The following is a 27435-nucleotide window of genomic DNA, read 5'->3' as shown; positions in this document are numbered from 1 at the left end:
CTGTACACAAGTTGTTAATATGCATGCTTTCTGCCAATTTGTACATGTAGCCATGGAGGCAGGACACACTTAGTAATAAAATAATTTGATTAATTTGTGCACTCAGTCATGCAGTCTAATCTGAGCCAATAACTTCCATGTATATATATATATATATATATGTTCTTTTGACAAAGTAAAATGACCACTTCACAGAACACGATACAAAGCTTTATAAGAATACATTTGGACTATCCATATATATATATATATATTATATATATATGCTGTTTATCTGACTTCTTGAAGAGAACTGCAGTGATTCAACACAACGAAAAATAAGCTTGCAACACCCAATATAGAATGCCAGCAAGACACACTGGTCCAACGAACAGAAGACATATTTTCACCAGATTACGGTAATATTTTCTGAGCTAGAATAGCAATTCAGGAATCTTTTCAACCTTTCAGCCAGCTTCCCATAATCTCCTTGGAAATTGGGTCATTCTTAAATGTTCGTCAGCTTTAATTGTCCATATCCCTCATTAAAAGGGGTACAATAGAGCAGTGGTTATATCACTGCAATCCAGGGGCCTAGATGAATAATGAGCTCAAATTTGGGAATTTCAATTCAGTTTCTAAAAGAAATGGAAATACTGTAAGAAGCTGGTTTCAGTAAAAAATGTCCATGAAGTTGTCGGATTGTCATAAAATCCCAACTGACTAACTGCTGTCGTTTAGGGAAAGTAACCTCCTGTCTTTTACCACGTCTGACCTCTGAAGTGGCCTAGCAAGCCATAGTGGCATCACACTGCCATTGTGGCCCATCACCACCTTCTTGGGAAAAACTAGCGATGGCTAATAAATGCCGACCTAGCCAGCGGTGCTCATGTCCCAAGGATGAATTTTTTAAAATTGGGAAACCCTGGGCATATCTTGGTTATAGACTTGTGGCAGCTAGAATGACCTCCCTTTCCAGTTTAGCTTACAGTCACAATAGGTTCAACAATGGAAATATCAGTCCTTGCAGAGTTGGTGTTAAATCTCAAGTTTTGAGCTTGATTGATTCTCTTGTGGCTCCTGCCTTCAATCCATGCCTGTCTGTAGGGAGGGGATGTATAGGGAAGGGGCTGTGCATGGGTGGCTCTTCTCCTTTTGCAGATATCCAACAAGGATTTGAGTTCGGCTCGGAAATTTGCATTAAGCCAGCAGTAGATGAAGGGGTTGTAGCAAGTGCTGCTCATGGCAAACCAGTGGAAAGCAAAGTATATGGCATTGTTGGTGTTGATGGCCTTGCTGGAGATCAGCACCACATAGCAGTTCAGAGGAAACCAACAGACGGCAAACACCACCACCACTAGCATCAGCATCTTCAGCGTCATTTTCTTCTTGCGTCTGTGAGCAAAGTACTGCTCCACGGTGATGTCTCCGATGGCGTTCCGTAGCCACAGCTTCTTTGCAACCATTGTGTAGGCCACAGTTATAATTAAAAGTGGCAAAACGTATAGGAGAATGAAAGTAGACAGGTCCATGTATTTCCAGTACAGGTCTGCTGGCTGTGGGAAGCTGTGGAGACATAAACTTCGCACTTTTTCTTTCCTGAAACACAGAAGAGACAAGTAGATAAGCAATTTCTTTAGTTGATGGGCACACGCGGGAGTAGGTAGTAGCGCAACCCGGGTGGTATCGCATTGGCCACCCATTCTACACCCGACCCACTAGTCAGTCCCATTGACCTCAACAGAAACTGAATATCTAGCAGGGTTTATAACAAGCAGCCAGTGCCATACCACCCGTTTTGAGTTACTGCCCACAAAGAACTTCCACACCAATGTGACTTCAAATCTCTTTACTTACAGGGTGACAAGAGGATGCCACCGAATAGGAATGAGAGTCTGGATCACCAACTATTTTTTCAGTTCTCATTCTAATTTTATTTTTAATTAGCTACTCTCTGATGCTCCACATAAGATTGTTCAGTTACTGTCAATTAGTGCCCTGCGTCACCCTTGGCTCAGTAGTAGCATGCTCGCCTCTCAGTTAGAGGCTGTGGGTCTAAGCCCCAGTCCAGGGACTTGAGCATATATTCTAGACTAGCATTTCAGTACAGCCCTGAGGGAGTGCTGCATGGTTGGAGGTGTTTTCTTTTGGATGAGATGTTAAATGGAGACTCTGCTATCGTGGTACTATTCGAAGAGCAGTGCAGTTTCCCTAATATTTTGGCTGTTTATCCTTCAATGTTGGCCAAACCCTTACACCTAAAAGAGATGACCTTGTAATTTATTTCATTGCTGTTTGTGGGATCTTGCTTGTGCATAAATTGGCTGCACGCTTTCTACAACAGTGACAATATTTCAAAAGCACATAATTGGCTGTAAACCACTTTGAAATGTCCAGAGGTTGTAAAAGGCGCTATACAACTGCAAGCATTTTCTTTGTGTCAAATTCGGAGTGCCTGTTTTTATACGCTCCAATTGTACCCTCTCTGCTGTTCACCTGAAGGTATCTTTTGCTTGTTGGGGTACATGTCCTGGGGAAGTAGGCGTCCACGTGTTTTTATGTGTGAGCCCAGGTCACAAGAGCTTTAGAGGGTATTTATCCAAACCTAAATCTGTCCTTATGTGTCCATACGTATACTTTCCAAGGAATGGTTCCAATATGGCTATAACGCTGGCAGCTAGCTGGAAATGTGGAAAATTGCCCAGGTGTCTTCTGTCAACAAAAAGCAGAACAAATCCAATCTGGCCAATTACTGCCCCATCGCTGCACTCTCATCCATCAGCAAAGTGACGGATGTGCTGTCAACAGTGTTATCAAGCCACAATTTCACAGCAATCACATGATCATCAATGCTCAGGTTAGGTTCCACTCAGCCCCAGGCCTCATTAGTAAACATGGACAAAAAAGCTGAATTCAAGAGGAGAGGTGAGAGTGACTGCCCTTGACAACAAGGCAGCATGAATGTGGCATTAAGGAGCCCTAACAAAATTGAGGTCAATAGGAATCAGGGGAAAATTCTTCACTGGTTGGAGTCATACCTAACACAATAAAGGAAGATGGCTGTGGTTGTTGGAGGTCAATCATCTCATCCCCAGGACATCACTACAGGTATTCCTCAGGGTAGAGTCTTAAGCCCAAGAATCTTTAGCTGCTTCATCAATGACTTTCCCTCCAACGTATGTGGAGATGTTCACTGATGATTGCACAGTGTTCAGTCCAATTCACAGCTCCTCAGAAACTGGAGCAGTCCATTCCCTCACAAACAAGACCTGAATAACCTTCATGCTTGTGCTGACAAGTGGCATCATATTTGTGCCAGACAAGTGCCAGGCAATGATCATCTACAACAAGACAGAATCCAATCCTCTCCCCTTGACATAAAACAGCATTTTCATTGCTGAATCCCCCACTGTCATCATCTTGGGGATTACTATTGACCAGAAGCTTAACTGGACTGGCCATATAAACACAATGGTTGAACAGCAGGTCAGAGGTAGGAAATTCTGTATTGAGTTATTCACCTCCTGACACTCAAAATCTGTCCACCATGTACAATGCACAAGTGTGATGGAATACTCTCCACTTACATGGATGAGTGCAGTTCCTACAACACTCAAGAAGCTCAACATCATCCAGGACAAAGCAGCCCACTTGACTGACACCTCATCCACCACTTTAAGCAATAATTCTCTCCACCACCAACACACAATAGCAGTAGTGTGTACCATCTACAAGATGTACTGCGGCAACTTGTTAAGCCTCCTTCGACAGCACCTTCCAAACCTGCAACCTCTACCACCTAGAAGGACAAGTGCAGCGAATGCATGGGAACACCACCGCCTGCAAACTCCCCTCCAAGCTAGACACTATCCCAACATCAACCATATTGACATTCCTTCACTGTCGCTGGTTCAAAATCCAGGAACGCCCTTTCTAACAGCACTGTGGGTGTCCCTACACCACATGGACTGCAGCAGTTCTGGAAGGTGGCTCACCATCACCTTCTCAAGGGCAATTAGAGAGGCTCATGTCCTATAAGCAAATTAAAAAAAACAAATATAGGGATCACCTCCACAGCCTGAACCAAATACAGCTCTGAATGTCGCAGCCGGTTCTTCCTCCCTTTCCCAATTACTGATTCCCTCTGCTGATAGCCACCCCAGCCCTCTCAGTTTCCCACCATCAGCCCCTACGACCACCCCCTAACATAGCTGCTTCCCCTTTCTCACAAAGGGTCACTGCTAGTGACGCAGCAAGTCAGAATTGCAATCCTCTCCATCGGTACACAACCTGGGGATACCCAGCTACTATCTAGGGCTCATTAATCGCTAAATTCAGGAAGGCTTTGAGCCTATCTGGAGCACAGAACATTCCTTGCACTTAGTTCTTGTGGGCAGGTTGCCTCTATTCACTTTCTAGACACACATAACCATGATACATTACTCTAGGATGTTGGTCAAAACCTGTAAAATAACCTCAATGACTTATCCTTACAATAGCATGATAGTTGTGATGTATAGACCATTTAATGACTCCTGAATTGGCTAATTGACCATTGACTCCTATTTCCCATTATTAACTTCAGTGTTGTGGCTGAAGGACCTTCCTCCTTCAGATACCTGCTGCCAGCATCCAACATTCTCAGGTCAGAAAAGTCTTTTGTAGATTAAAGGCGCTACAGCAATGCCATTGTACCATTGTGGTAGTGATCAGTTAACACAGCCCGGGCTGCAAATGAAGCCATAGGCATTCAAGAGCTTATTTAATAATTTGATGAGACAACAGCGAAACTGTTGCTGCTCTGGGCCCACATCCATTAGAAACTGGTTTGAGGTTGCCCAAGTTCATTTCAAACTGGGCATTTTTTCATCTAGCAAGGAAAGGAACCCCAATACATTGTGCTGGATTTGAACTTCCAACCTACATGTGCACAGATGGAAAAAAAACACTGTTTAACTGCATTGCACCTACAACTCCAACAGTATACTCATTAATGTCTGTAGCACTGGATACAATTGTAGCTTTTGTGTCACTCTTTAGTGGGGACAAAGGATAGCCTATGCAGCTTTAGAGGGAGGTGGTGGTGTAATGGCAGTGTTCCTGGCCTAGTAACCCAGAGGTTGAGCCTAAAGCTATGGGCTCAAATCCAACCACCACAGCAGCTGATGTAATTTAAACTCAATGAATAGAATTTGGAAATGAAGGGTACATTCAGTAATGATGACTATGGGGCTACTGTCAGGAAAAACCCATCAACTTCTTTAGGGAAGAGAACTGCCATCCTTACTTGGTCTGGCCTACAAGTGACTCCAGATCCACATTAATGTGGTTCCCTCTGAAATGGCCTAGTAAGCCACTCAGTTCGAGGGCGATTAGGGATGAGCTATAAATGCTGGCTTGCCAGTGGCGCCCACTCCCATGAAAGAATAAATATTTTAAAAATTCGCTTACTATGAACCCTGTGCTATTAGCTCCGAGAAGATAAAGCTTAGTTCAAAGCAGAATCACATTATTAGTTGGATTCTCATCAGTAAAGGTGCTGTAAATTACTGCAGCTTTCTGCATAACTTGGAAATGCACGGGGGCTTAATTCCCCAACCTTATCTGCTCTGAAAGCGGAGGTAAAAAGAACATAGCCTCCATCACTAGATCATGAGGAATCTGCACAGGAGAGAGAAGATGTGGCTCAGGATAACATTTAACCAGTAGCCAGAGATACGAATAGTAACTCCTATACAACAGTTTTCAATAAATGTAACACAAAAAAACAAATACAGGAGCCTTTCTCTCCTGATCACTCAGGCTCCAAAGTTGCATACCACCAATTAAACAATCTGTATACTCATAGCTCCAAACAGATTTCTATTTTACTATTGAATTCCTATAAACTCCAACTACTTTTTACCACCATGTCTACCTTTGGTAACTATCACCTGGCTAATTCTAGCCCGTAATTTTCTGTTGCTATGTGGTGTTAAGTGGCAGTAGGTTGAGAAACAAATGGCTGAACAATTCGATTGAAACCTTCAGGAACTGAGGTCACTCATGTCTCAGTGGTGCTAATGTCTTGAAGGACCTACTTCCAGCTCCGTTTGTACTATAACTGTAAGGGGAATAGGCCCCAAACTGAAGCACCCTCATCTTCCAAATCTGTGATCTCTACCATCTAGAAGGATAAGGGCAATAGATGCATGAGAACACTGTCACTAGGTCAAATCCTGGAACTCCCTCCCTAGCAGCACTGTGGATGTACCTACAGCACATTGACTGCAACGTTCAAGAAGGCAGCTCACGACCAGGGGCAATTAGGGATGGGCAATAAAAGTGCTGGCCTAACCAGAATGAAAAAACAGTAAAAACTGGGAAATCAGAATACTGGTCCAAACTGGTCTTGTATACCTTGGGAAAAATTTTCCCCCCGTTGGGTGGGGGATTCCCTAAGCCGGGAGTGCGCTCTTTCGCGCATGCACACAAAAAGCACACTTACCTCCCTGAGGCTAAGTGCTGCCTCAGGGAGATCGGCACCAAATTCAAAAATGGTCAATGCACAAAAATAAAATTTCCCTGACATGTCCCCTCATGTGACACTGTCAAATGAGTTGGGACATGTCCATCACTTTTATTCAAACTTTTAGTAAATATTTTAAAACCTACATGAGACCTCATCCCGCCCGTGGATGAGGTTTCATGCTTTCTCTGAAGCCCGCCAGGGCTCCTGGCCTGCCTGCCAACCTTAAGGTTGGACGGGCAGGTCTATTAACGACTTGAATTAGTTTTTAAATGGCCTCAATTGGCCGTTGACAGGTCGGCGGGCGCACAGCTGATTCGGCTGCGCCCCCGCCTTCCTGAAAATTGAAATGAGGCAGGATGATGTCGGGAGTTCTGCCTGATGTCATCCCGTGTCATTTTATGTGTCAGCGAGCAGGCCCCGCCCCCCTTCTCGCCGACCTCAATATCCTGCCCCTTAAAATGGAACACCAGTAAAAACTGGGAAATAAGAGTACTGGTCTGAACTGTTTTTTCCCTTCTGGGTATAGTGAAACAAGTTTTATAAAACGTGTTAACAGTGGGAGGCAGATAGGGAGGGGGTAGGTGAGAAGGTGTTAGTCTCATTGTCACTATCTTGCAATACTTCCTGCATAGGTCACAGATGCAGGCCGCAGACTCCTGTAACTTATCCACTATCTCTGCCATAGGTGTGAACATTATCCACCACCTGTACACAAGATTAATATTTGTGTCATGGCCTTTTGAAAACTGGATTCCTGAGTCTTGGGTTCCAAGTATGCTCAGCAAAGAAATCATTCCTCTACTTATTATTCAGCAATGGTTTATCCCAACTCCCTTACTCCACACCCACCCACCACCATCCCCCCTCAATCCAGTCACTACCATCCTCAGGGCCTTTCGCTCACTAGGACTATCTAGTGATATTTCTCTCTAACTAACTACCTCCTCCCATATGATGTATTTAGATTGGTGCTTGACTACATAAGATTTCATGGTGAGGCTGGAGAAAGACTTGTTCAGCTTGACTTACCAAGCTGTTCTCTGAATGCACATCTTCTTGATTACAAAAATAGGATAAAGAAAATAAAATAATTTTAGAGGGTCAACGTTCTGGATTTTCTTTATAGGCGTTGCAATTCAGTAGCAGACCAGCTACAAACTTGGAGCAAAAGCAAAATACTGCACATACTGGAAATCTGAAGCAAAAACAGAAAATGCTGGGAAACACACAGCAGGTCTGGCAGCATCTGTTTCAGGCTGAAATGTTAACTTTGTTTCTCCCTCCATAGATGCTGCCAGCTCTAACATGTAGTTCCAACATTTTTTTCTGTTTTTATTTGTTATTATAAACTATGAACATCTGGCAACAACGTGCTGTGCTGGACTGTACCCAGCCTTTACTAACTTCTTCTTGGCAGCTCACTTCCTACTTCCTGCAGTTCCCATTGTTTCTCCTCTGTGGCTCCGAAGGATTTAGTGGTGCCTCTTCATGGGCTTAGAGTGCTCCCATTGAGACTGTTCCTACTTCTGTGGCAAGGCTTTTCTTTCCAAGGAGGAAATGCATGGAGAAAGAACTTGATTGCACTACCCATGCTTTCATACACCTGCATCTATAACATAGTGATATTGCTTTCAAGTGAAGGCCAGCATTAATAACCTCTTCCTTGAGGCAACCACCACTAACCCTTGAGTCAGGCCATAAACATAATGATATGGTGGGATAAAAACACCTCCACGATTCTTGACATTTCTTTCGAATATTAAAGTTTTACATTCACCCAATTGTTTTGTCGTGACCATGGATCCTATCCCCGAATTACTTATGGACATACTGAACTTTTAAGTAAGACATGTGTTTTTTTTTAAAAAGGGCATACAAGCAAAAGCTGGCTTAGGCTGTAAGATAACCATTTTTTGGAAAATTCCTATGTCGATTACTTAACCAATTAGTTCAGAGGCAAAGGAATGTCACACCTGAAAGGTGTGACAAGGCCTACTTCAGCAGAGGCACTTGAAAGGAAAAGATACAACGCACACTGAACTGTAATCTCCTGTGGTTGCGGAGGTAATGGAAAATGATTACCATCTCAGCTGAAACCACCTCCTGTTGAGTTATATCCCAGACTGTGAACACAAACTGAGTTGAAAAAAGAAACAGATCTGGGTGAAATACATGCTTGTTTTTCTCTTCCAGGAATAATCAAGGAAAGGGGTTTAAAAAGCCAACTGCAACCCTATTTCTGCATGCTAGTATGGTTCTGTTCTGGTGTGTTGTGTGCTGTGAGGGTCACAGCTGAAGAACACTAAATGGGCTTGCAAGTAAAAAAGACTTTCTCTCTGATTGTTGGAAGCAAATCACAAGTCAGTAAAGCCCCAGTCAAAAAGGAAACAGGACAACTCCTTTCAGCTAACCTGCAGAACCAAGAATCTCCAACCCAATTGCTCAACTGCCAAAGCCAGCGCTACCGGAATCACCCCAACTCAACGGCCACAACGTTTCACCATCTACTCCCCACGGACAAGCCAAAGGACCGATTTGTATATCTATTTTTTTACTTTTATTTTGGGATTCAATTTCTCATTTCTAATCTGTGTGTTGCATTTGTATTATTTTTCCTTGTGTTTAGTAACTAATAAGCTGACTATTTCTCTGACTCAAGACAGCCTGGTTAAATTGACTTCTTTTAAAACAAATGGGCTAGGAAAAGATATCCACGAGGGAAGGTAAAAGCAAAATACTGCAGATGTCGGAAATCTGAAACAAAGTCAAAAATACCTAGAAAAACTCAGCAGCTCTGACAGCGTCTGCGGAGAGGAATACAGTTAACGTTTCGAGTCCGTATGACTCTTCATCAGAACTAAGAAATAAAGAAATGAGGTGGAATATAAGCTGGTTGAAGGCGGGTGGGACAGGTAGAGCTGGCTAGAGGGCCAGTGATAGGTGGAGGCAAAGAAGAGATTGCCAAAGATGTCATAGACAAAAGGACAAAGGGGTGTTGACGGTGGTGATATTAGCTGAGGAATGTGCTAATGGTGACATTAAGGGTAGAAAGCAGGACAAGCAAGTGACAGATAGCCCTAGTGGGGGTGGGGGGAAGGGATCGAAATAGGCTAAAAGGTAGAGATAAAACAAAGGATGGAAATACATTTAAAAATAATAGAAACAGGTGGGAAAATCAAAATATATATTAAAATATATATATATATATATATAAAATTATAAATTATTGGAAAAAGGGGGATCGGAAAGGGGGTGGGGATGGAGGAGAGAGTTCATGATCTAAAGTTGTTGAACTCAATATTAAGTCCGGCAGGCTGTAAAGTGCCTAGTCGGGAGATGAAGTGCTGTTCCTCCAGTTTGCATTGAGCTTCACTGGAACATTGCAGCAGGCCAAGGACGGACATGTGGGCATGAGAGCAGGGTGGTGTGTTGAAATGGAAAGCGACAGGGAGGTCTGGGTCATGCTTGTGGACAGACTGAAGGTGTTTGGTCTCTCCAATGTAGAGGAAACCGCATTGGGAGCAGCGAATGCAGTAGTCTAAATTGAGGGAAGTGCAAGTGAAATGCTGCTTCACTTGAAAGGAGTGTTTGGGCCCTTGGACGGTGAGGAGGGAGGAGGTAAAGGGGCAGGTGTTGCACCTTCTTTGGTTGCATGGTGCCGTGGGAGGGGGTTGAGGTGTAGGGGGTGATGGAGGAGTGGACACGAGGGAAGGGATCCTTTTTAAATTAACCTTGTTGTGCCCAACTGAGGGGGTTGAATAAAGAAGGGGAGCCAGTTCATCCCTCCTCACCCACAAGCATAACAATTTGAGGTACCTCATCTGGGATCATAACAAATTTGGAGAACCTGACCCGGGATCCTGTCATAGCAGTTTATACTGCAAGGGTAGGTAGGTAATGAGATGAGTTATGTCCATATCATCCTCACTTGTGCTTGGGGACTTGTGCCTTCATTTACTATGACCAACTTCATGGGTAATTAAGGCTCTTCAGCACTATGTGACAGTACGTGCAGCGGTGGAGATGGCACTACTGCTTCTGCCATCTCCTTCCATAGCACCTGCCATGTTCATTTATGGACCTCCTCCCTCAGTTCCTCCTTGACCTTACTTCTGTTAGCAGCATGTCCACTGATGTTTCGGAAAACCTGGGAGTTCCTCCTGAGTTTGGACTTCACCCCTCCTCCCCTACCAGCTTGCTGCTGCCTCATGTCAATGCTCGCAGTGTTTTTACCTGGTTCAGTGTGCTTCCAAAATTCCCAAAATGTGCAGGCTCCCCTGAGATGCAACCTGAAACACAACTAGAATGTGACTGTGGGCCTTTTTTAGATTGCTGAGGGAGTTATTATTATATCGTGCCTTTACCTGAGATACCATTTTCAACATGACCATTGAAGCTGTAATGTGTCACAGATACTTTGAAGGTTTTATATTGAATTAGGAGAGTTGATTTGGTTGCTATGAGTTTCCAAATTTCCAATCTTGCAATTGAATTGGGTTGAGAGCAACTGAGCAGTGCATTCCCACTAGTCTGCTATTTTCCCTTAAAACCTTCTTTGGCATTGTCCTCAGTGCAGCAAAGCCCCAGTCACATAGGTTCCCCATACTTATTTGCTAGCCTGGCTCCCTGTACTAACACTTACTTTTTGCGCAGTTCAGTTTCTGTGCCGTGAGAATAGCTGGGCCCTGCTAACAGTAACATTTATTCCCCACATTTCTCCCCATCTCTCCTATAGGCGCCAACTCAAGCTAAATTTAGCAGATAGTGGAACCTAACGCCGATACAAACCGAAGACCGACTGGTAATGTGCTTCTTTATACATTAGACCTCAGTAAGTCCTTTAAAATCAACTTCTTTGGTCTGGTTATCACCATTCATTGTTTGAACATAAACAAAAATACACATAAGGATGATTATGGCCTGGATTTTGTGGTCATCAGCCAATCGACGCTGTTCACCATTATGGTGTCGTCGAGAAAGGAAATTCCACATCACAGAGATCACTAGCTTGTTGTGGGCAACTTTCTTCAAGAAAGTTGCCCACAACAGGCTAGTGATCTCTGTGATATGGCATTCCCTTTCTCGACGACAGTTTATTTCATGCAGCAAAACAGGGGGATCAGAGCAGGTGTCCAGTAACAGTGATACCATCAAGCAGGGCAAGCTGCCAATCACATTGAAGAATTCTCACAGACAGCAAACCAGGAATGAAATGCATTAATTATCCTACAATTTAACTAAAATTTACATTGAGCAAAATAAAGGTTGGGATATACACATTGGAAGCTGAAGTATCATAAACAAACTTACAAAAAAATGATTATAAAAAAAACTATGGAATGTTTATTATGATGGAAAGTTTGACATTGCACAAATATAAAATTAGTTTTCCAGGGCCAGAAAGTTGTTCAGCAGCAGTTATGAAATAGCACACTGTTAAAAACCCAGTTACAATGTATTTACAAAATGTAGCTTTTCCAGGTTATTTCATAGCGATATTACAACATAAAAGGAGATGTTCTTGTCAGTTCAGTGATTTCTAAAAATTTCCATCTGCGGGGATTTCAAAAGCGCACCTGGTAGAGAAGCAGAGAATTGCTAGCAGCTAGTTCTGGATTCTATTCATGTGCAGATACCTTCCCCTCCAAGCCACTCACAATCCTGACTTGGAAATATATCGCCGTTCCTTCACTGTCGCTGGGTCAAAATCCTGGCACTCCCTCCCTAACAGCACTGTGGGGGTACCTACATCACACGGACTGCAGCGGTTCAAGAAGGCAGCTCATCACCACCTTCTCAAGGGCAATTAGGGATGGGCAATAAATGCTGGCCTAGCCAGCGATGCCCATATCACATGAATGAATGAAAGAAAGTTTCTGTCAATTTCATAGAGTAATGATGGCGAATTCACTACAACCTCAAAATCCAGGTCAAAGTTTTTTTTAAGTGCACCTATGTGAAATGGAATATAATAAAAGGAGGTGAATATTCCCTGACTGGCTTTGCTTTCTGCCTCACCTGTATTCAACTCTGAATAGCTTCTGGTAGATTGCATGTGGAAGGGAGAAGCAGGTTGCCATGATCCAAATGACGATGATACAGATGACTCCTTTAACTGTCGACATCCTGGGTTTCAGTGGGTGCATGATAACCTGTGCAAAGCAAAGCAGAAGGGAATCAAACCTCTTCAATGGGTGTCCCATGCATCCTAGGGTATACAGGTAATGTATGGCCTACGTGCAAAGCTTCCTGGTGCAAAGAAATGACCTTTCCTCCCTTCAATTTTCTCCTCCATCTGCTAAAGACATCAAGTCATGCAGGGGCACTGTTCCCAAGGTGCCAACTACCTATGGAAGCATTCACCCAAGCAGCTATTTCTCATGTGTCTGGGAAACAAGCAGCAGCAGACAATTTGACCAGATAGGACTTCAGAACCAATGCAGTCATTAGCAAATGTCCACATGCAGGAATAGACACATTTTCTAGCTGGCGTGATGAACAGTGAGATATGGCCGCGTTTTTCCCTAGATCACAGGCTCTGAAATCATTTGTAAATGACTTCCAAAAGGCTGTTAAGTAGCAAGTAATCAGGAAATCACTGCAGGAAAGGGAAGTGTCAGAAGGTACTTCAGCAGCTCTGCCAGGACAAAAAGCCCCTGTTGTTTTGTCCACAGTTACAAAGCAAAGTGATCCAGTTAGTTTTGTCTCTCATTGCAGAAGGGGAAATAAATTAGAAATCGTATTACCAATAGGGCAGATTTGTTCTTCCTTTCAATTTGTAGAGGCTGCTTAGATTTGCTCTGAATTTCCTGCTCAACCACACAACATGGAATGCATAATATGCTTCAATAGGGTTTCAAGATCATTTCTAACATAAAAGGGTATTGCTTGAATTACTGATCTAGCTAAGCTGTCCAAAGTTATTCAGTTCCCACTTCGAAGAGTATCCATATTCAGCCCCATCAATGACAGTGTGTGCAGGAAAAACAAAAAACATATGATAGAGACACTCAGCGGGTCAGGCAGCATTTGCAGAGCGATCAAATTCGGGGTGACGGGGCTGAACTTTCCTGGCCCCATGCAGCCGGGTTTGGAGGTGGAGGGAGGTCGGGAAAGCAGACGGAAGCGGCGTCAGGATGGTTCACTGGCGTCATCCCACGTCCGGGGGAATTTCCCGGGGTGGGCTGGGAGCAAAGTTAATAACCTGCTTCAAGGAGGCCGGCAGCCAATAAGGACAATTAAGGTCCCAATTAGGTGAAATTTTCCAAAGGTAGTGGCCAAGTACAGAACCTGGAAGCTCCTTCGAGGTGGCCTCCCTACGGCAGGCCAAGGGGCCATTGGAGCCAGAGACTCTAAGCCCCAATGAAAGAGCTTTCAGGATGAAAGGATTGCCGTGCCCTAACCAATCCTGTGGAGGGGTTTCTCCCTCCACAGTTATGTCCCAACCATTCATGGGCCTCTTCGTTCTCAGATTTGCAGAAGACATCCAAGGATGCCTCCATGTTGAGGCTCCCTCAAGATTGCCTTTCTACTTCAGCAACTCTTGTTGGGACTGCCAGCCATTGTGTGCTGAAGGCCCTCTGATTGGGCCTCCCATATCAGGACCCATGGAGGCGGCCAATCAGGAGGTCACCGGTCAAAAGGTTGTGCTGGTGGACACACTGACGGCATGCACAGGCTGGGGACCCTGATATAGTCTCTCAGCCCTTTGCTTCAGGTCAATGATCTCTCTGATAATTTTTTAATCATTCATGGGATGTGGGTGTCGCTGGCTAGGCTAGCATTTATTTCCTCTCCCTGATTATCCTTGTTCAGAGGGCATTTAAGAGTCAACCACATTGCTGGCGGGTCTGGAGTCACATGTAGGCCGGACCAGGTAAGGATGGCAGGTTTCCCACGAGTGAAACTTAATATTTCATATTTCGATTATTCATGGTCTAAGCAAATTTTTAAAACTGGGCTACATAGAAAATATAGTAGTCAGAATGCCCATTCGATGCAAATTGTAATAGCAGAAGCAAAATACTGAAGATGTTGTGAATCTGAAAGAAGAACAGGTCAGATTGGATCTAGATAGAAGCAGGGTTAACCTTTCAGGTCTGTAACCTTCTGTCTGAACAGAGCTCCATCCTGAGGATTTCACCAAATTCAGTCTTTACTGTGGGTGGGCAACAATAAAGACACTATTAATTAGGCTCTGTTGGAACTGTATGTGGGTGGGCATTAATGAAGATGCAATCAGGCTCTGCTTCAATGCCAAACAACTTTAATCACTGTGTCTTCACAGAAAACCACATAACAGCCAACAAAATGTGGAGTTCAGCCAAGATGATAAAATGTTAAGTGTCCTATTTTAAAATGTCATTTACGCTGGGACTATCTCAGCTCAGTTCCTAGCACATGTCAGCGGACAACCCTCAGGAGAGCAGGGGAAGGCAAGGGAAAATTTGTTGGCAAAAATTTACAACAAAACTCGCCCTTGCCCAATGCCACCTTGGAGCTCCCAGTTTTACTGGGCTGGTGGCCTGCTCCGGATGGAGCCGTTCTTCCATTCCCAGGCTGCTGTGACCACTGCCGGAAAACCGGGAATGAATTCCATCCACAAAATATCAAAAGTGGCTGAAATGTTGAACCAAAAAAACCTAGCTTAATTGTTGGAGCCGCGCCAAAGGCTTGCAAACGAGCGCAATTAGCAGAAACTCCCAATGGTGATTAATTCAGCCCGGGCAAGTGGCTACGTTTTGTGGGAGGGGCAACGCGTTTAACACTAGCCTGAAAGATTGAGGAAACTCAAATTGCACTGAACACAATTGGTGCTTAAAATTCCGTGATTTTTTTTGCAGCAGCTATGCCAACGTTGTCAGAATTGCACTGAAGTGACCAGCATAATCGAGGAGAAGCTTTGGGGCGATATCGCTATTTTGCAGTGGTCACTGGATAGCAACAAGGGGCAGGATGTTTAGGTCGCGGGCGGGCGCAATCGGCAGGTCTGGGGTTGGCCGAGGAACGGACTGCTGATCGCAATCGGTCCCGACCATGACTTTATGCTGCCTGGCCAATTAACAGTCAGCCAGAGTGAAGCACGCGCTGAAATGCTCAGTCAGCGCTGCCGGGGTGGGGGCGGGAGGAGAGCAGGGGCTGACTAAAGACTTTAAAACAGTTAAATAAAGCTTGGAAAAAAAATGTGCAAACATCACAATCAGTCACCTGAATATAAGCTTGATAAAAATGCTGTTCATAGTTTTTGATTTTTAAAAAAAATTTAATAACGGAAACCTCATCCCGCCCTTGGATGAGGTTTCATGATAAAATGCAAAGTCCGCCTGGCCGATTCGCCCGTCCGCCAACCGTAAGGTTGGACGGACCACAAAAAATCGGAGACAATTACAACTTTAATGACCTTAATTGGCCTCTTAGTTGTCGGCAGCCACACTTCCAACTTTCACGTGCGCCCGCTGACCGGAATATCGTGCGAGCGCAGGATGACATCGGGACGCTCACCCGACGTCACCTTGTGCGATTTCACGTCCGATCGGGTCGGGAGCGCCCCCCACACACCGATCTAAAAATTCTGCCCCACTTGACTGATTTTCCCCTCTTGTAAGAATCAATTATAGTGCCTCAAGCCACTCCACGGAGTAATCACTGGCAAACTGGTAATATGAATTAAATCTAGACTACAGGCTTTAAACAGTCCTTATTGATCTTGGTCATTCAAGGCTCAATTCCTAGCAAACATGAGCCTGGAGCAAAACCTTGTTAGGTTGTCGACCCACACTAATTGTCAATCTCATTCAGATAAGTCAGAAGGAAAGCTTACCAGGGAATGAAGAAGTTGCAGTTACGTGAACAAAATGCTTTTCCAACTGTTTTTTTTTAAAGAAAGCAATACAACTCACAGGAACTTTTGATGTTGACACTAGTTGTGCAAAATTATTTAAGTTACCTTTGAGATCTTTTACCTTGATGAAAGGAAAGAACTTGTAAAAAGGCAAACTAAAAACAGAAAAAAAATACTGTAATATACTAGCCTGGCACACGGTTAGGAAATGTAGAGAATAACATGACCTGAACTGTATTGACAGTTATGCAATTGCTTGAGTTATTGATGATAACTGTCAAACTTTTCCACATTTCTCAGCTTTCTATAAAGCCCCTGGATAGACAGGAAAGAATCTTGCTGCATGACAGTCTTTCTTCTGATTTGCCAGGTTGTCCTGATTTTAGGTTGTCGGGCGTGTGCGATCGGCGGGTCCGGGAACGGCTGGGAAATGGACCCCCAACCGCGATCGGCCCCCGACCGCAATTTTGCACGGACTGGCCAATTAACGGCCAGCCACCGTGAAACACGCGCTGAAAAGCTCAGCGCTGCCAAGGTGGGGGCGGGCGGGAAGAGGGCGGGCGATGACACCATCTCACGGGCGTGGGTGAGCGCTGCGAGAGAGCTCCCTGAAGGCAGACAGCTGCCTCAGGGAGCTGCAGACTGGCAAATCATTAAATGAAGCTGTAAGAAGCTGCAAAACAAAAACGTCCATGCATCACAATCAAGCACCTGAAAGCACACCTCACAAAAATGTTGTCCACAGATATTTATTTTTATTTTATTTCCTAGGAGAGATTTCATCCCGCCCATGGAGGAGGTTTGATGAAAAATGTAAAGGCCGCCTGGCTGATTCACCCGTCCGCCAACCGTAAGGTTGGATGGGCCACAAAAAAATCGCAGACAATTGCGCCGTTAATGGGCTTAATTGGTTGCTTAATTGTCGGCAGGCGGGCTTCCGATTTTTGCACGCACCCACTGAGCGAAACATTGTGTGAGACGCTCAACCGACGTCATCTCGTGCAGTTTTACGCCCGATCGGGTCGGGCGAACGCCACCCGTGGGATGTAAAACTCTGCCCATTATTTTGACATTGCATCTTTGAACTCTACTATCTGGTTTCCCCTAAGTTCCAAAAACACCATCTGATTTGCTTTTCCAAGCACCATACTGAAATTGAGACTCATTGCATCCTATCTTAATGTGTCCTTTCCCAGGATCCCAAAACAGCAGAACTCCTTGCCTCTCTCAAGTGTTCTCATTCTCAAACAATCTGTAGGATTTAAAAACCAAGTCTGTCGCCTCTTAACCAGTTCTTATTTTGCCCTTTTGCGTCCTGCTTTTGTTAAACTTGGTGATTTCCCACATTATAGGTCTTAGTCCTTCAGTTACAGCATTTGCTTAAAGATCATTAATTAAATACATTTCTCCTTATAAGTTCCAGCTAATACAATGCACTCTGACTTATGAATTTCTAACAATATTGTCTTTATTACAATTTTTATATTGTGGACTCATCACCCAGTGATATGTATTTTTAAACATGGAATCTGGTTCGAATTCTTCCCAATATGTAAAGGTTATTTTTGGTAATCTCAGTATTAGTGACCTTATCAGTCTAAGGCTTCCTCACTTTTAAACTGTTACCACTGTGCTGGAATGTGTGAATTACTGCTCTCTTTTGGTAAGAATTTCACTTTCCTAGCACTGTGCCTATGAAAGAAAGATAAGCATTTCCCTCATGAGTGGCCTTTGATATAATGAAGAACTCCACAATCGTGCACTGCCAACAGAGAGTCATGTTTGCAGAGAACACAGGCCAAAGAATTGAAACAGGCGAACAATGTCATATCCTACCACACTCCCTCCCCACTGGCACTGCAATAACCCTAGAATCTTTACACCTACATTTGGGGATAAATTTTCAGAGAATGCGGTTTAGACATGAGTGAGGAATTCACTGACACTAGCGCGCCCACAGTTCTATCATTTCCAGTTGGTTTGCGACTCATGGGGTCTTATGAAATTTACTGTTTGTAGTCAGTACCTTTCGCTGAATTTATCCTACATAAATAGTCCTTGGGTTTTGTCAAGTGACTAAAGTGTCAGTTATACCATGAAGGGATGTATCTAATATAATCCTTTTATGAACAATATGTCTACACCAAATAAAAATACATCAACACAGAATTATTTGATTTTTAGTTAATCAACAAAGTATTAAGTGCTCCTCCTGAGAACATCCCGAAAGTGATAAAGCAAAATGGTCCCACATTCGATCCTCTGCCTGTGCTGAGGTAGCTTATGAAAGTTCTGATGAAAGGTCACAGACCCGAAATGTTACTTCTTTCTTTACCCGCAGATGCTGTTGGTCCTGTTGAGTATTTCCAGCATTTTCTGTTTTTATTTGAGTTTGCTGATGTTAATTGGGGAACTGCTTTTTGACACTTACCAATAGCGTGTTTGTGCATGTGGTGAAGGAAGGACTGCCATTGGGTATCATGGCCCCAAGGTCAAACTGCTTGTCAGCTTTCATTGCCTATGCTCATTCTTGAAGAATGGTCCTTTTGATAGCAGGGGAATGGAGGAAGCAATGACATCATGATGTGGGACTGGCAGGGAGAAAAAATAGGGCACCGGGGTAGGTTATTATGATGCCTGCTTTGTATCACAGATAAGACTTCTGTTATGCCTCTCTACACTGTGGAAAAGGAATTTTCAGCATTTTACACTTCTCGATTTTTAAACCCGCCACCAGAGTGGGAAAATTCCCCGGATTCCTATCCAATGGTAGAAGTTTGCTCTTTATTAATTTCAGAACTTTGGAGTCTATGTAGTACCTGATGTCGGTCCAAAGCAATAGCAGTGAGGGTCAGTACAGACACGTGCACAGAGCAGTATTGTGCAAACCGACTGACGTGACACATCAGCTTCCCGAACACCCAGTTACTATTTACGAACCGAACCTGGAAAAGAAACAAGAAATTATCGTACTGCAATATTTATTCACTCTTCTATGGATAATGCATCCTTCAATGCCAGGAATAAATAAATATAAAATGGTTAAGCAGTAAACGCCTCACCTCACAAGATAAAAGCAAAATACTGTGGATGCTGGAAATCTGAAATAAAAACAGAAAATGCCGGAAAAACTCGGCAGGCCTGACAGTATCTTCGGAGAGAGAAACAGAGCCAACGTTTTGAGTCTGTATGAATCTTCTTCAAGTGCCCTGAAGAAGTCATACGGACTCGAAACTCATAGACTCATAGGCGTCTACAGCACAGAAGGAGGCCATTTGTCCCATCGTTTCTGCTCCGGTCAACAAAGATCTGACTACACTAACCCCATTTTCTAGTGCTTGGCCCATTGCCCTGGAGGCAAAGACAATGCAAGTGAATATCTAAACACTTCTTAAATTTTACGAGAGTTTCTGACTCAACCACCCTTTCAGGCAGTGAATTCCAGACTCCCACCACCCTCTTGGTGAAAAAACTTCTCTTCAACTCCCCTCTTAGCCCTCTACCTCTTACCTTAAATCTATGTCCCCTGGTTATTGACCCCTCCACTAATGGAAAAGTGCCTTCCTATCCACCCTATCTATGCCCCTTATAATCTTATACACCTCTATCAGGTCCTCTCTCAACCTTCGTTGCTCCAAGGAAAACAACCCCAGCCTATCCAATCTTTCCTCATAGCTCAGACCCTCAAGCCCAGGCGGCATCCTGATAAATGTCCTCTGCACCATCTCCAGTGTAATAACACCCTTCCTATAATGTGGTGACCAGAACTGCATGCAGTACTCCAGTTGTGGCCTAACCAGCGTTTTATACAGTTCCAGCATAACCTCCCTGCTCTTGTATTCTATGCCTCGGCTAATAAAGGCAAGGATCCCATATGCTTTCTTAACCACCTTATCTACCTGCCCTGCTACCTTCAGGGATCTGTAGGTATGCACACCCAGGTCCCTCTGATCTTAGGTGCTTTCCAGGGTCCCACCATTCATAGTGTAATCCCTTGCCTTGTTAGCCCTCTCCAAGTGCATTACCTCAGACTTTTCCAGGTTGAATTCCATTTGCCACTGCTCTGCTCTGCCCACCTGACCTGTCCATTGACATCCTCCTGCAGTTTACGGCTATCCTCCTCACTATTAACCACCCTACCAATTTTAGTGTCATCCATGAACTTCTTGATCATACCCCCTACATTTGAGTCCAAATCATTTATGTACACCACAAACAGCAAGGGCCCCAGCACCGAGCCCTCCAGAACCCCACTGGAAACAGACTTCAAGTCACAGAAACATCCCTCTACCATCATCCTCTGCTTCCTGGCTCTCAGCCAATTTTGGATCCAACGTGCCACTTTGCCTTGGATCCAATGGGCTCTTACTTTCTTGACCAGTCTGCCATGAAGGACCTTATCAAAAACCTTGCTAAAGTCCATGTAAACCACATCAAATGCATTACCCTCAACAATACTCCTGGTTACCTCCTCAAAAAAATTCGATCAAATTTGTCAAACACAATCTTCCCATAACAAATCCATGCTGACTATCCCTGATTAATCCACCTATTTCCAAGTGCAGATATATGCTGTCCCTCAGAATTCTCTCTAGTAACTTCCCCACCACCGAGGTTGGACTGACTGGCTTGTCATTTCCTGGTCTATCCCTTCCTCCCTTTTTTAATAATGGGACAACATTAGCAGTCCTCCAGACTTCTGGCACCTCACTTGTGGCCAGAGAGCATCTTCTGTTTTTACCTCACCTCACAACTTTACCTGCTCCTTTCTTGGAAGCACAGACTTGGGGTATGGCTCTACTCCAGAGAAGTCAAAAAGCCACTGGTATTTCACACAAGTTGCCATTATTAACATGTGAATAGCAGCAGTTTATTCAATCATGAGCCAGATTCTATCTTTACTCAACATCTACACACATATACATCCAGAAGGATGTACTGGTTAAAAAATCAAGAGCAGGAGCCCTGTCCAATATTTATTTCTTTGGATCAGGAACACAACAGCAAATAGTATCAACTCAGGTGACAGCCAAAACCAAGGATTAAAGTTCAGACCTTTGGGATCTGTATAACTGACTACCACACTCAATGGTGCATTTATCAACTGTGCTGTTGGAGAAGTCTTTAGTGTTTATTTTTTTAAAAAGAAAGCCAAGCAAAGTTAATGTGGTGGTGCAGCATGTTAACAGATCTGAAGGCCCATGTCTTAAAGGACCATAGATTGCAGACCTCAAGAGGGATTGCAGACAATCGGCCTTAAGTAATATGCAGTAGACTAAGTATTCTGAAACAATAAGATAAAAGAAAAATACTGTGGATGCTGGAAATCTAAAATAAAAACAGAAAATGTTGGAAAAACTCAGCAGGTCTGGCAGCATCCGTGGAGAGAGAAACAGAGTTAACATTTTGAGTCTGTATGACTCTTCTTCAGAGCTAAAGTAGAAATATGGTGGACTTTTCACTGTTTGAGGGAGTTGGAGCAGGCAGAGCAAAATAGAAGGCCAGAGATAGGTGGGAGCTCAGGAGAGATTGACAAAGGTGTCATGGAAACAATACAATGGGAGTGTTAATGGTAATGTTAAAGACTAAAGAAGGTGCTGATAGGGGCATGAAGCAGAATGTGTTAATAGCAGAACAAGGGTTAGCGCTTTGTGAAAGCACAACATTTCTGCCAACTCCAGCATGATCCAACATTTTTTCCAGAATTTTTTGTTTTTAATCTGAAACAATGCTTTAAGTGTGCCACAACATGATGGTGAGAGGATGTTACCCTTTATGGGAGAGACTAGAACTAGGGAACACAGTTTAAAAATAAAGGTGTTTCCCATTTAAGACAGAGATGGGAGATAGATTTTCACTCAGAGGGTCATTAGTCTGTGGAATTCACTTCAGTGGAGGCTGGGTCATTGGGTATTTTTAAGGCTGAGTTAGATTCATGATTGATGAGGCAGTCAAAGATTATAGGGGCAGACAGGAAAGTGGAGTTGAGGCCACAATCAGATCAACAATGATCTTATGAAATGGTGGAGCAGGCTCAAGGGGCTGAAGGGCCTACTCCTGCTCCTAATTCATGTGTTCATATATAACAATGATATGACTGTACACTTAAATGCAGACAGGTATATCAGGTGGGCTCAATCAATTGAAATAATGAAAGTAAAATCAGGCAGATGAATTCAATGCACAGCACTGAATAACATAGATTATAAACCAAAATCAACCTTGGGAAGCCAGCTAGTGACTTCATATGAACAGCATACAGACATATGAATTAGGAGCAGGAGTAGGCTACTTGGCCTCTTGAGCCTGCTCTGCCATTCAATAAGATCATGGCTGATCTGATTGTAACCTCAACCCCACATACCTTTCACCCCCTTAATCAAGAATCTGTCTAGCCCTGCCTTAAAAATATGCAAAGACTCTGCTTCCACCACCTTTTGAGGAAGAGAGTTCCAAAGACTCACTACCCTCTGAGAGAAAAAAACGTTCTCCTCATCTCTGTCTTAAATGAGCAACCCTTTATTTTAAAACAGTGACCCCCTAGTTCTCCTACAAGAGGAAACATCATAAGACCATAAGACCATAAGACATAGGAGCAGAAATTAGGCCATTTGACCCATCAAGTCTGCTCCGCCATTCAATCATGGTTGATAAGTTTCTCAACCCCATTCTCCCGCCTTCGCCCCGTAACCTTTGATCCCCTTACCAATCAAGAACCTATCTATCTCGGTCTTAAATACACTCAATGACCTGGCCTCCACAGCCTTCTGTGGCAATGAATTCCATAGATTTACCACTCTCTGACTAAAGAAGTTTCTCCTCATCTCTGTTCTAAAAGGTCTTCCCTTTACTCTGAGGCTGTGCCCTCGGGTCTTAGTCTCTCCTACTAACGGAAACATCTTCCCCACGTGCACTCTATCCAGGCCTTTCAGTATTCTGTAAGTTTCAATCAGATCCCCCCTCATCCTTCTAAACTCCATCGCGTATAGACCCAGAGTCCTCAAACGTTCCTCATATGTTAAGCCTTTCATTCCTGGGATCATCTCCATATCCACCCTGTCAAGACCCCTCAGGACCTTAAAGGTTTCAATCAAGTTGCCTCTTATTCTTCTAAACTCCAGCGGATACAAGCTTAACCTGTCCAGCCTTTCCTCATTCCCACCCATTCCTGGTATCAGTCCAGCAAACCTTCTCTGAACTGTTTCTAATACATTTACATTTTTGATTAGCAAAGGAGAGCAATAGAACCATAGAACCATAGAAAAGTTACAGCACAGGAAGGAAGCCATTCGGCCCATCTTGTCCATGCCAGCCCAAGGACACCCAGGTGCCCTTTCTAATCCTACCTTCCTGCACCTGGCCCATAGCCCTGCAGCTTACAGCACTTAAGGTGCAGATCCAGGTACTTTTAAAAAGAGTTTAGAGTTTCTGCCTCTACCACCAACTTGGGCAGCAAATTCCAGACACCCACTACCCTCTACGTAAAAAAGTTCTTCCTCATGTCCCCCCTACACCTTCTGCCACTTATCTTGAATCTATGTCCCCTGGTTCTAGAATTCTCCACCAAGGGAAACAATTTTATCCTGTCCACTCTATCTATTCCCCTCATAATTTTTACACCTCAATCAAGTCACCTCTCAGCCTTCTTTGTTCTAAGGAAAATAACCCCAGCCTATCCAATCTCTCCTCATATCTACACTTTTCCAACCCTGGCAACATTCCTGTAAACCTCCTCTGCACTCTCTCCAGAGCTATTATGTCCTTCCTGTAATGCGGTGACCAGAACTGCACGCAATACTCCAGTTGTGGCCTCACCAGTGTTTTATACAATTCCAACATTATATCCTTACTTTTATATTCTATACCTCTGCCAATGAAGGATAGCATTCCATATGCCTTCTTTACAATCTTGTCTACTTGAACTGCTGCCTTCAGGGACCTGTGTACTTTATGCCAAGATCTCTCACTTCATCTACCCCTCTTAGTATATTCCCATTTATTTTGTAATCCCTGTAACTGTTTGACCTCCCTAAATGTATGAACCTCACACTTCTCTATGTTAAAGTCCATCTGCCACTTTACCGCCCACTCCACCAACCCATCTATATCGTTTTGGAGATTATGGCTATCCTCTACACTATCCACTACTCGGCCAATCTTGGTGTCATCTGCAAATTTCCCAATCATGCCCCCCACGTTCACTTTCAAATCGTTAATATATAACACAAACAGCAAGGGTCCCAACACCGAGCCCTGTGGAACACCACTTGAGACAACTTTCCATTCGCAAGGGCATCCATCGACCATTACCCTTTATTTCCTGTTACAAAGCCAAACCTTTATCCAGTTTTCCACATTACCCTGAATCCCATGGGCTTTTACTTTCCTGACCAATCTGCCATGTGGGACCTTGTCAAATGCCTTGCTAAAATCCATGTACACAACATCCACAGCACTACTTTCTTGTTACTTCCTCAAAGATCTCAATCAAATTTGTGAGGCAAGACCTTCCTTTAACAAATCCATGCTGACCATCCCTGACTAGTCCATGCCTTTCTACATGACAGTTAATCCTATCTCTCAGGATTGATTCTCCTAATTTGCTCACCACCGATGTAAGACTAACTGGCCTATAATTGTTTACACAGTACTCCAGTCTCACCAATGCCCAGTACAACTGAAACATAACCTCCCTACTTTTGTAATCAATTCCCAGCACAATAAACGATAACATTCTATTAGCTTTCATAATTATTTGTTGTACCTGCATACTAGCCTTTTGCGATTCATGCACTAGGACACCCAGATCCCTCTGAATCTCAGAGCTCTGCAATCTCTCACCATTTAGATAATAAGTTTCTTCTTATTCTTCCTGCCAAAATGAACAATTTCACATTTCCCCACATTATACGCCATTTCCCAGATCTTTGCCCACTCACTTAACCTTTGTAGCCTCCTTACGTCCTCTTCTCAATTTACTTTCCTTCCTATCTTCATGTCATCAGCAAATTTAGTTCCTTTTGTCCCTTCATCCAAGTCATTTAGGTAAATTGTAAAAATTTGAAGCCACAGCACTGACCCCTGTGGCACACCACTCACCACATCCTGCCAACCAGAAAAAGACCCATTTATGCCAACTACCTTCAATATTTGGTGATATCTCATGTATAATTGACAAAGCTGTTTTTAAGTTTCTTTTTGCCATAAAATAAATCATTAAAAAAAAAATCAATCTTTTCAGGTAATATTGCTCATGACTAATTTGAGATCTGCAGCATATTTGTAATCTTGAACTGCTAAACTGGTCCTATCAATATCAGGACTGGGCGCTCCCAGTGAGGAAATGGTTGTAAAAGGCACTCGGAGTTCAATTAAAGGTTAATTATCAAGCAGTGACATCAGTTAATTTAATTGAAAGTAGAAGCCCTGACTGTTTCTTTCAGTCTCAGTTTAAGACAATGTTAAAAGCTGTCAGACCCAGCACATGCCCTTTGGAGCATGCTGAGGAATATCCAGGAGAACAAGGCTGTTTTCAGCAGCAATGTACTCTTTAAAATCAAGAGGGTCTAGACTGCAGGAAGATGCACGATCTGTTTGGATTATTCCCTGGACCCCTGGTAACTTAAACCCTTAGATTTTAATGTGCAGATTCTCACTGACAATAATGTCACTTTTCACTGCTGCATTTCATATGCGCAGATGGGAAGAATTCTTGGAGATCCGACTGGGGCTCTGGATAGAGGTGAAATGATAATTAAGAAAGGTAATATAATGTCCCTGAGCAGTATGGCAATATAAAACCATTACATATCAAAAATATTTGGAAAGGGTCTTTTGCTAAAATCCTGGGTACCCGCCAGATGTAAAAGTGGCATGTAGAATTGACCGTTGATGTACATGGAGATACATGATGGAGGTACCTTGTATCTAACAGGGTGAATTCAAAAATCGTTCAGTCGAAAGAGAATGTGCTTCGGGGAATCAGTGCTGCAGCCCTACCTCTAACCCACTCTCCCCTTGAGCCCGGCTCCCTAACATGAGCTTGGACATCACTGAATAACCCCTAAGAGTAATAATAACACCCGGCTCTCCATACTCGCTCCCCAAAAGACTGCCAGGCAGCAAAACTGTTAAATGTTTCAGGGGCCACTACACTTCTCATCAAGCTTCATAACAGTTAGCAGCAGAGATATGCTATTAATATTTAACAAAATGCCTATGTCCTCTTCTTTGAGAATTCACAGTGACATCCCAAATGTACAGGGTGACTCATTATCAATTAAAATATTTCCTCATTTGCATTTGCTTTTTGAAAAATAGCCTAGTGCCAAGATATTTTAAGTGAGCAGCGGCTTCATTTAAAACCAGGATTAATTAGCAGTTTTTTTTACAATTACCATTATAAAACACAGGCAACTTGAAACATTTCTGCCTGTCAATGTACCAGGGGCAGGAGATCTCCCGGGTTTTTTTTCTCTCTATCCCGCAGCCAAATTAAAGGTTAGCTCACCACTTTCTCATGAAGTGTCAACAATCAACTGCTTGCAACCTGAGCTCCCAATAATCCTGGAGACCTCAGGAGTGCCTCCAGTTTGGTGTTAAGGCAACAGGCAGGTCTTACCAAGGTGAAGGGGGTGTTGAGAAGTGTGATCATGATATCTGCTACGGCCAGGTTGACAATGAACAGGCTGGTTGCAGAATGCATCCTCTTGTTTTTGATCACCACCTGACAGACCAGGACATTCCCGAACAGCGAGATGACGATGATGACAGAATAAGCAACGATCAGCAAAGCTTTGACCGTCGGGTTCTGGGACTCGGCTTCATACTTGGTGTGGTTGCTGAAGACGCCCCAGTCCTCGATGGTCAGGTTGCGCCAGTTGAAGAAGGAAGAGGCGTTGGAAAGACCATACAACGCCGAGAGAAAGTCACTGCCATTGCCCTCCTCCGCGTTCTTTCGGAAGGAGCTGGTAACGTAGGGCAGGGGCAGCCACGGATAGCGACCCATTGCGTTCATTTCACAACAGTTTCAGCAACTTCGAGGCATCTGGGTCTCTTCAGCGATCAGATCAACAGCTTGGTCACTGTGTCAATGCAATAAATA

General features: G+C 43.6%; 1 protein-coding gene across 1 annotated transcript; it reads right to left on the bottom strand.

Moving 5' to 3' along the window:
- Nucleotides 1–257: 257 nt before the first annotated feature.
- On the bottom strand, nt 258–27429 carry LOC144683339 (G-protein coupled receptor 83-like). Its single transcript, XM_078546277.1, has 4 exons — nt 26953–27429; nt 19151–19276; nt 12509–12642; nt 258–1578 (listed from the first exon to the last, which is right to left on the bottom strand). Exons 1-4 carry the CDS (start codon nt 27346–27348, stop codon nt 960–962), a joined length of 1275 nt encoding a protein of 424 aa, XP_078402403.1. The 5' UTR covers nt 27349–27429; the 3' UTR covers nt 258–959.
- Nucleotides 27430–27435: the final 6 nt, after the last annotated feature.

This window comes from Cetorhinus maximus, chromosome 8 (assembly GCF_964194155.1).
Source record: "Cetorhinus maximus chromosome 8, sCetMax3.hap1.1, whole genome shotgun sequence".
Taxonomy (NCBI): Eukaryota; Metazoa; Chordata; class Chondrichthyes; order Lamniformes; family Cetorhinidae; genus Cetorhinus; species Cetorhinus maximus.
The sequence above is the reverse complement of the archived record's forward strand: the minus strand, read 5'-3'. Positions and strand labels throughout refer to the sequence as shown.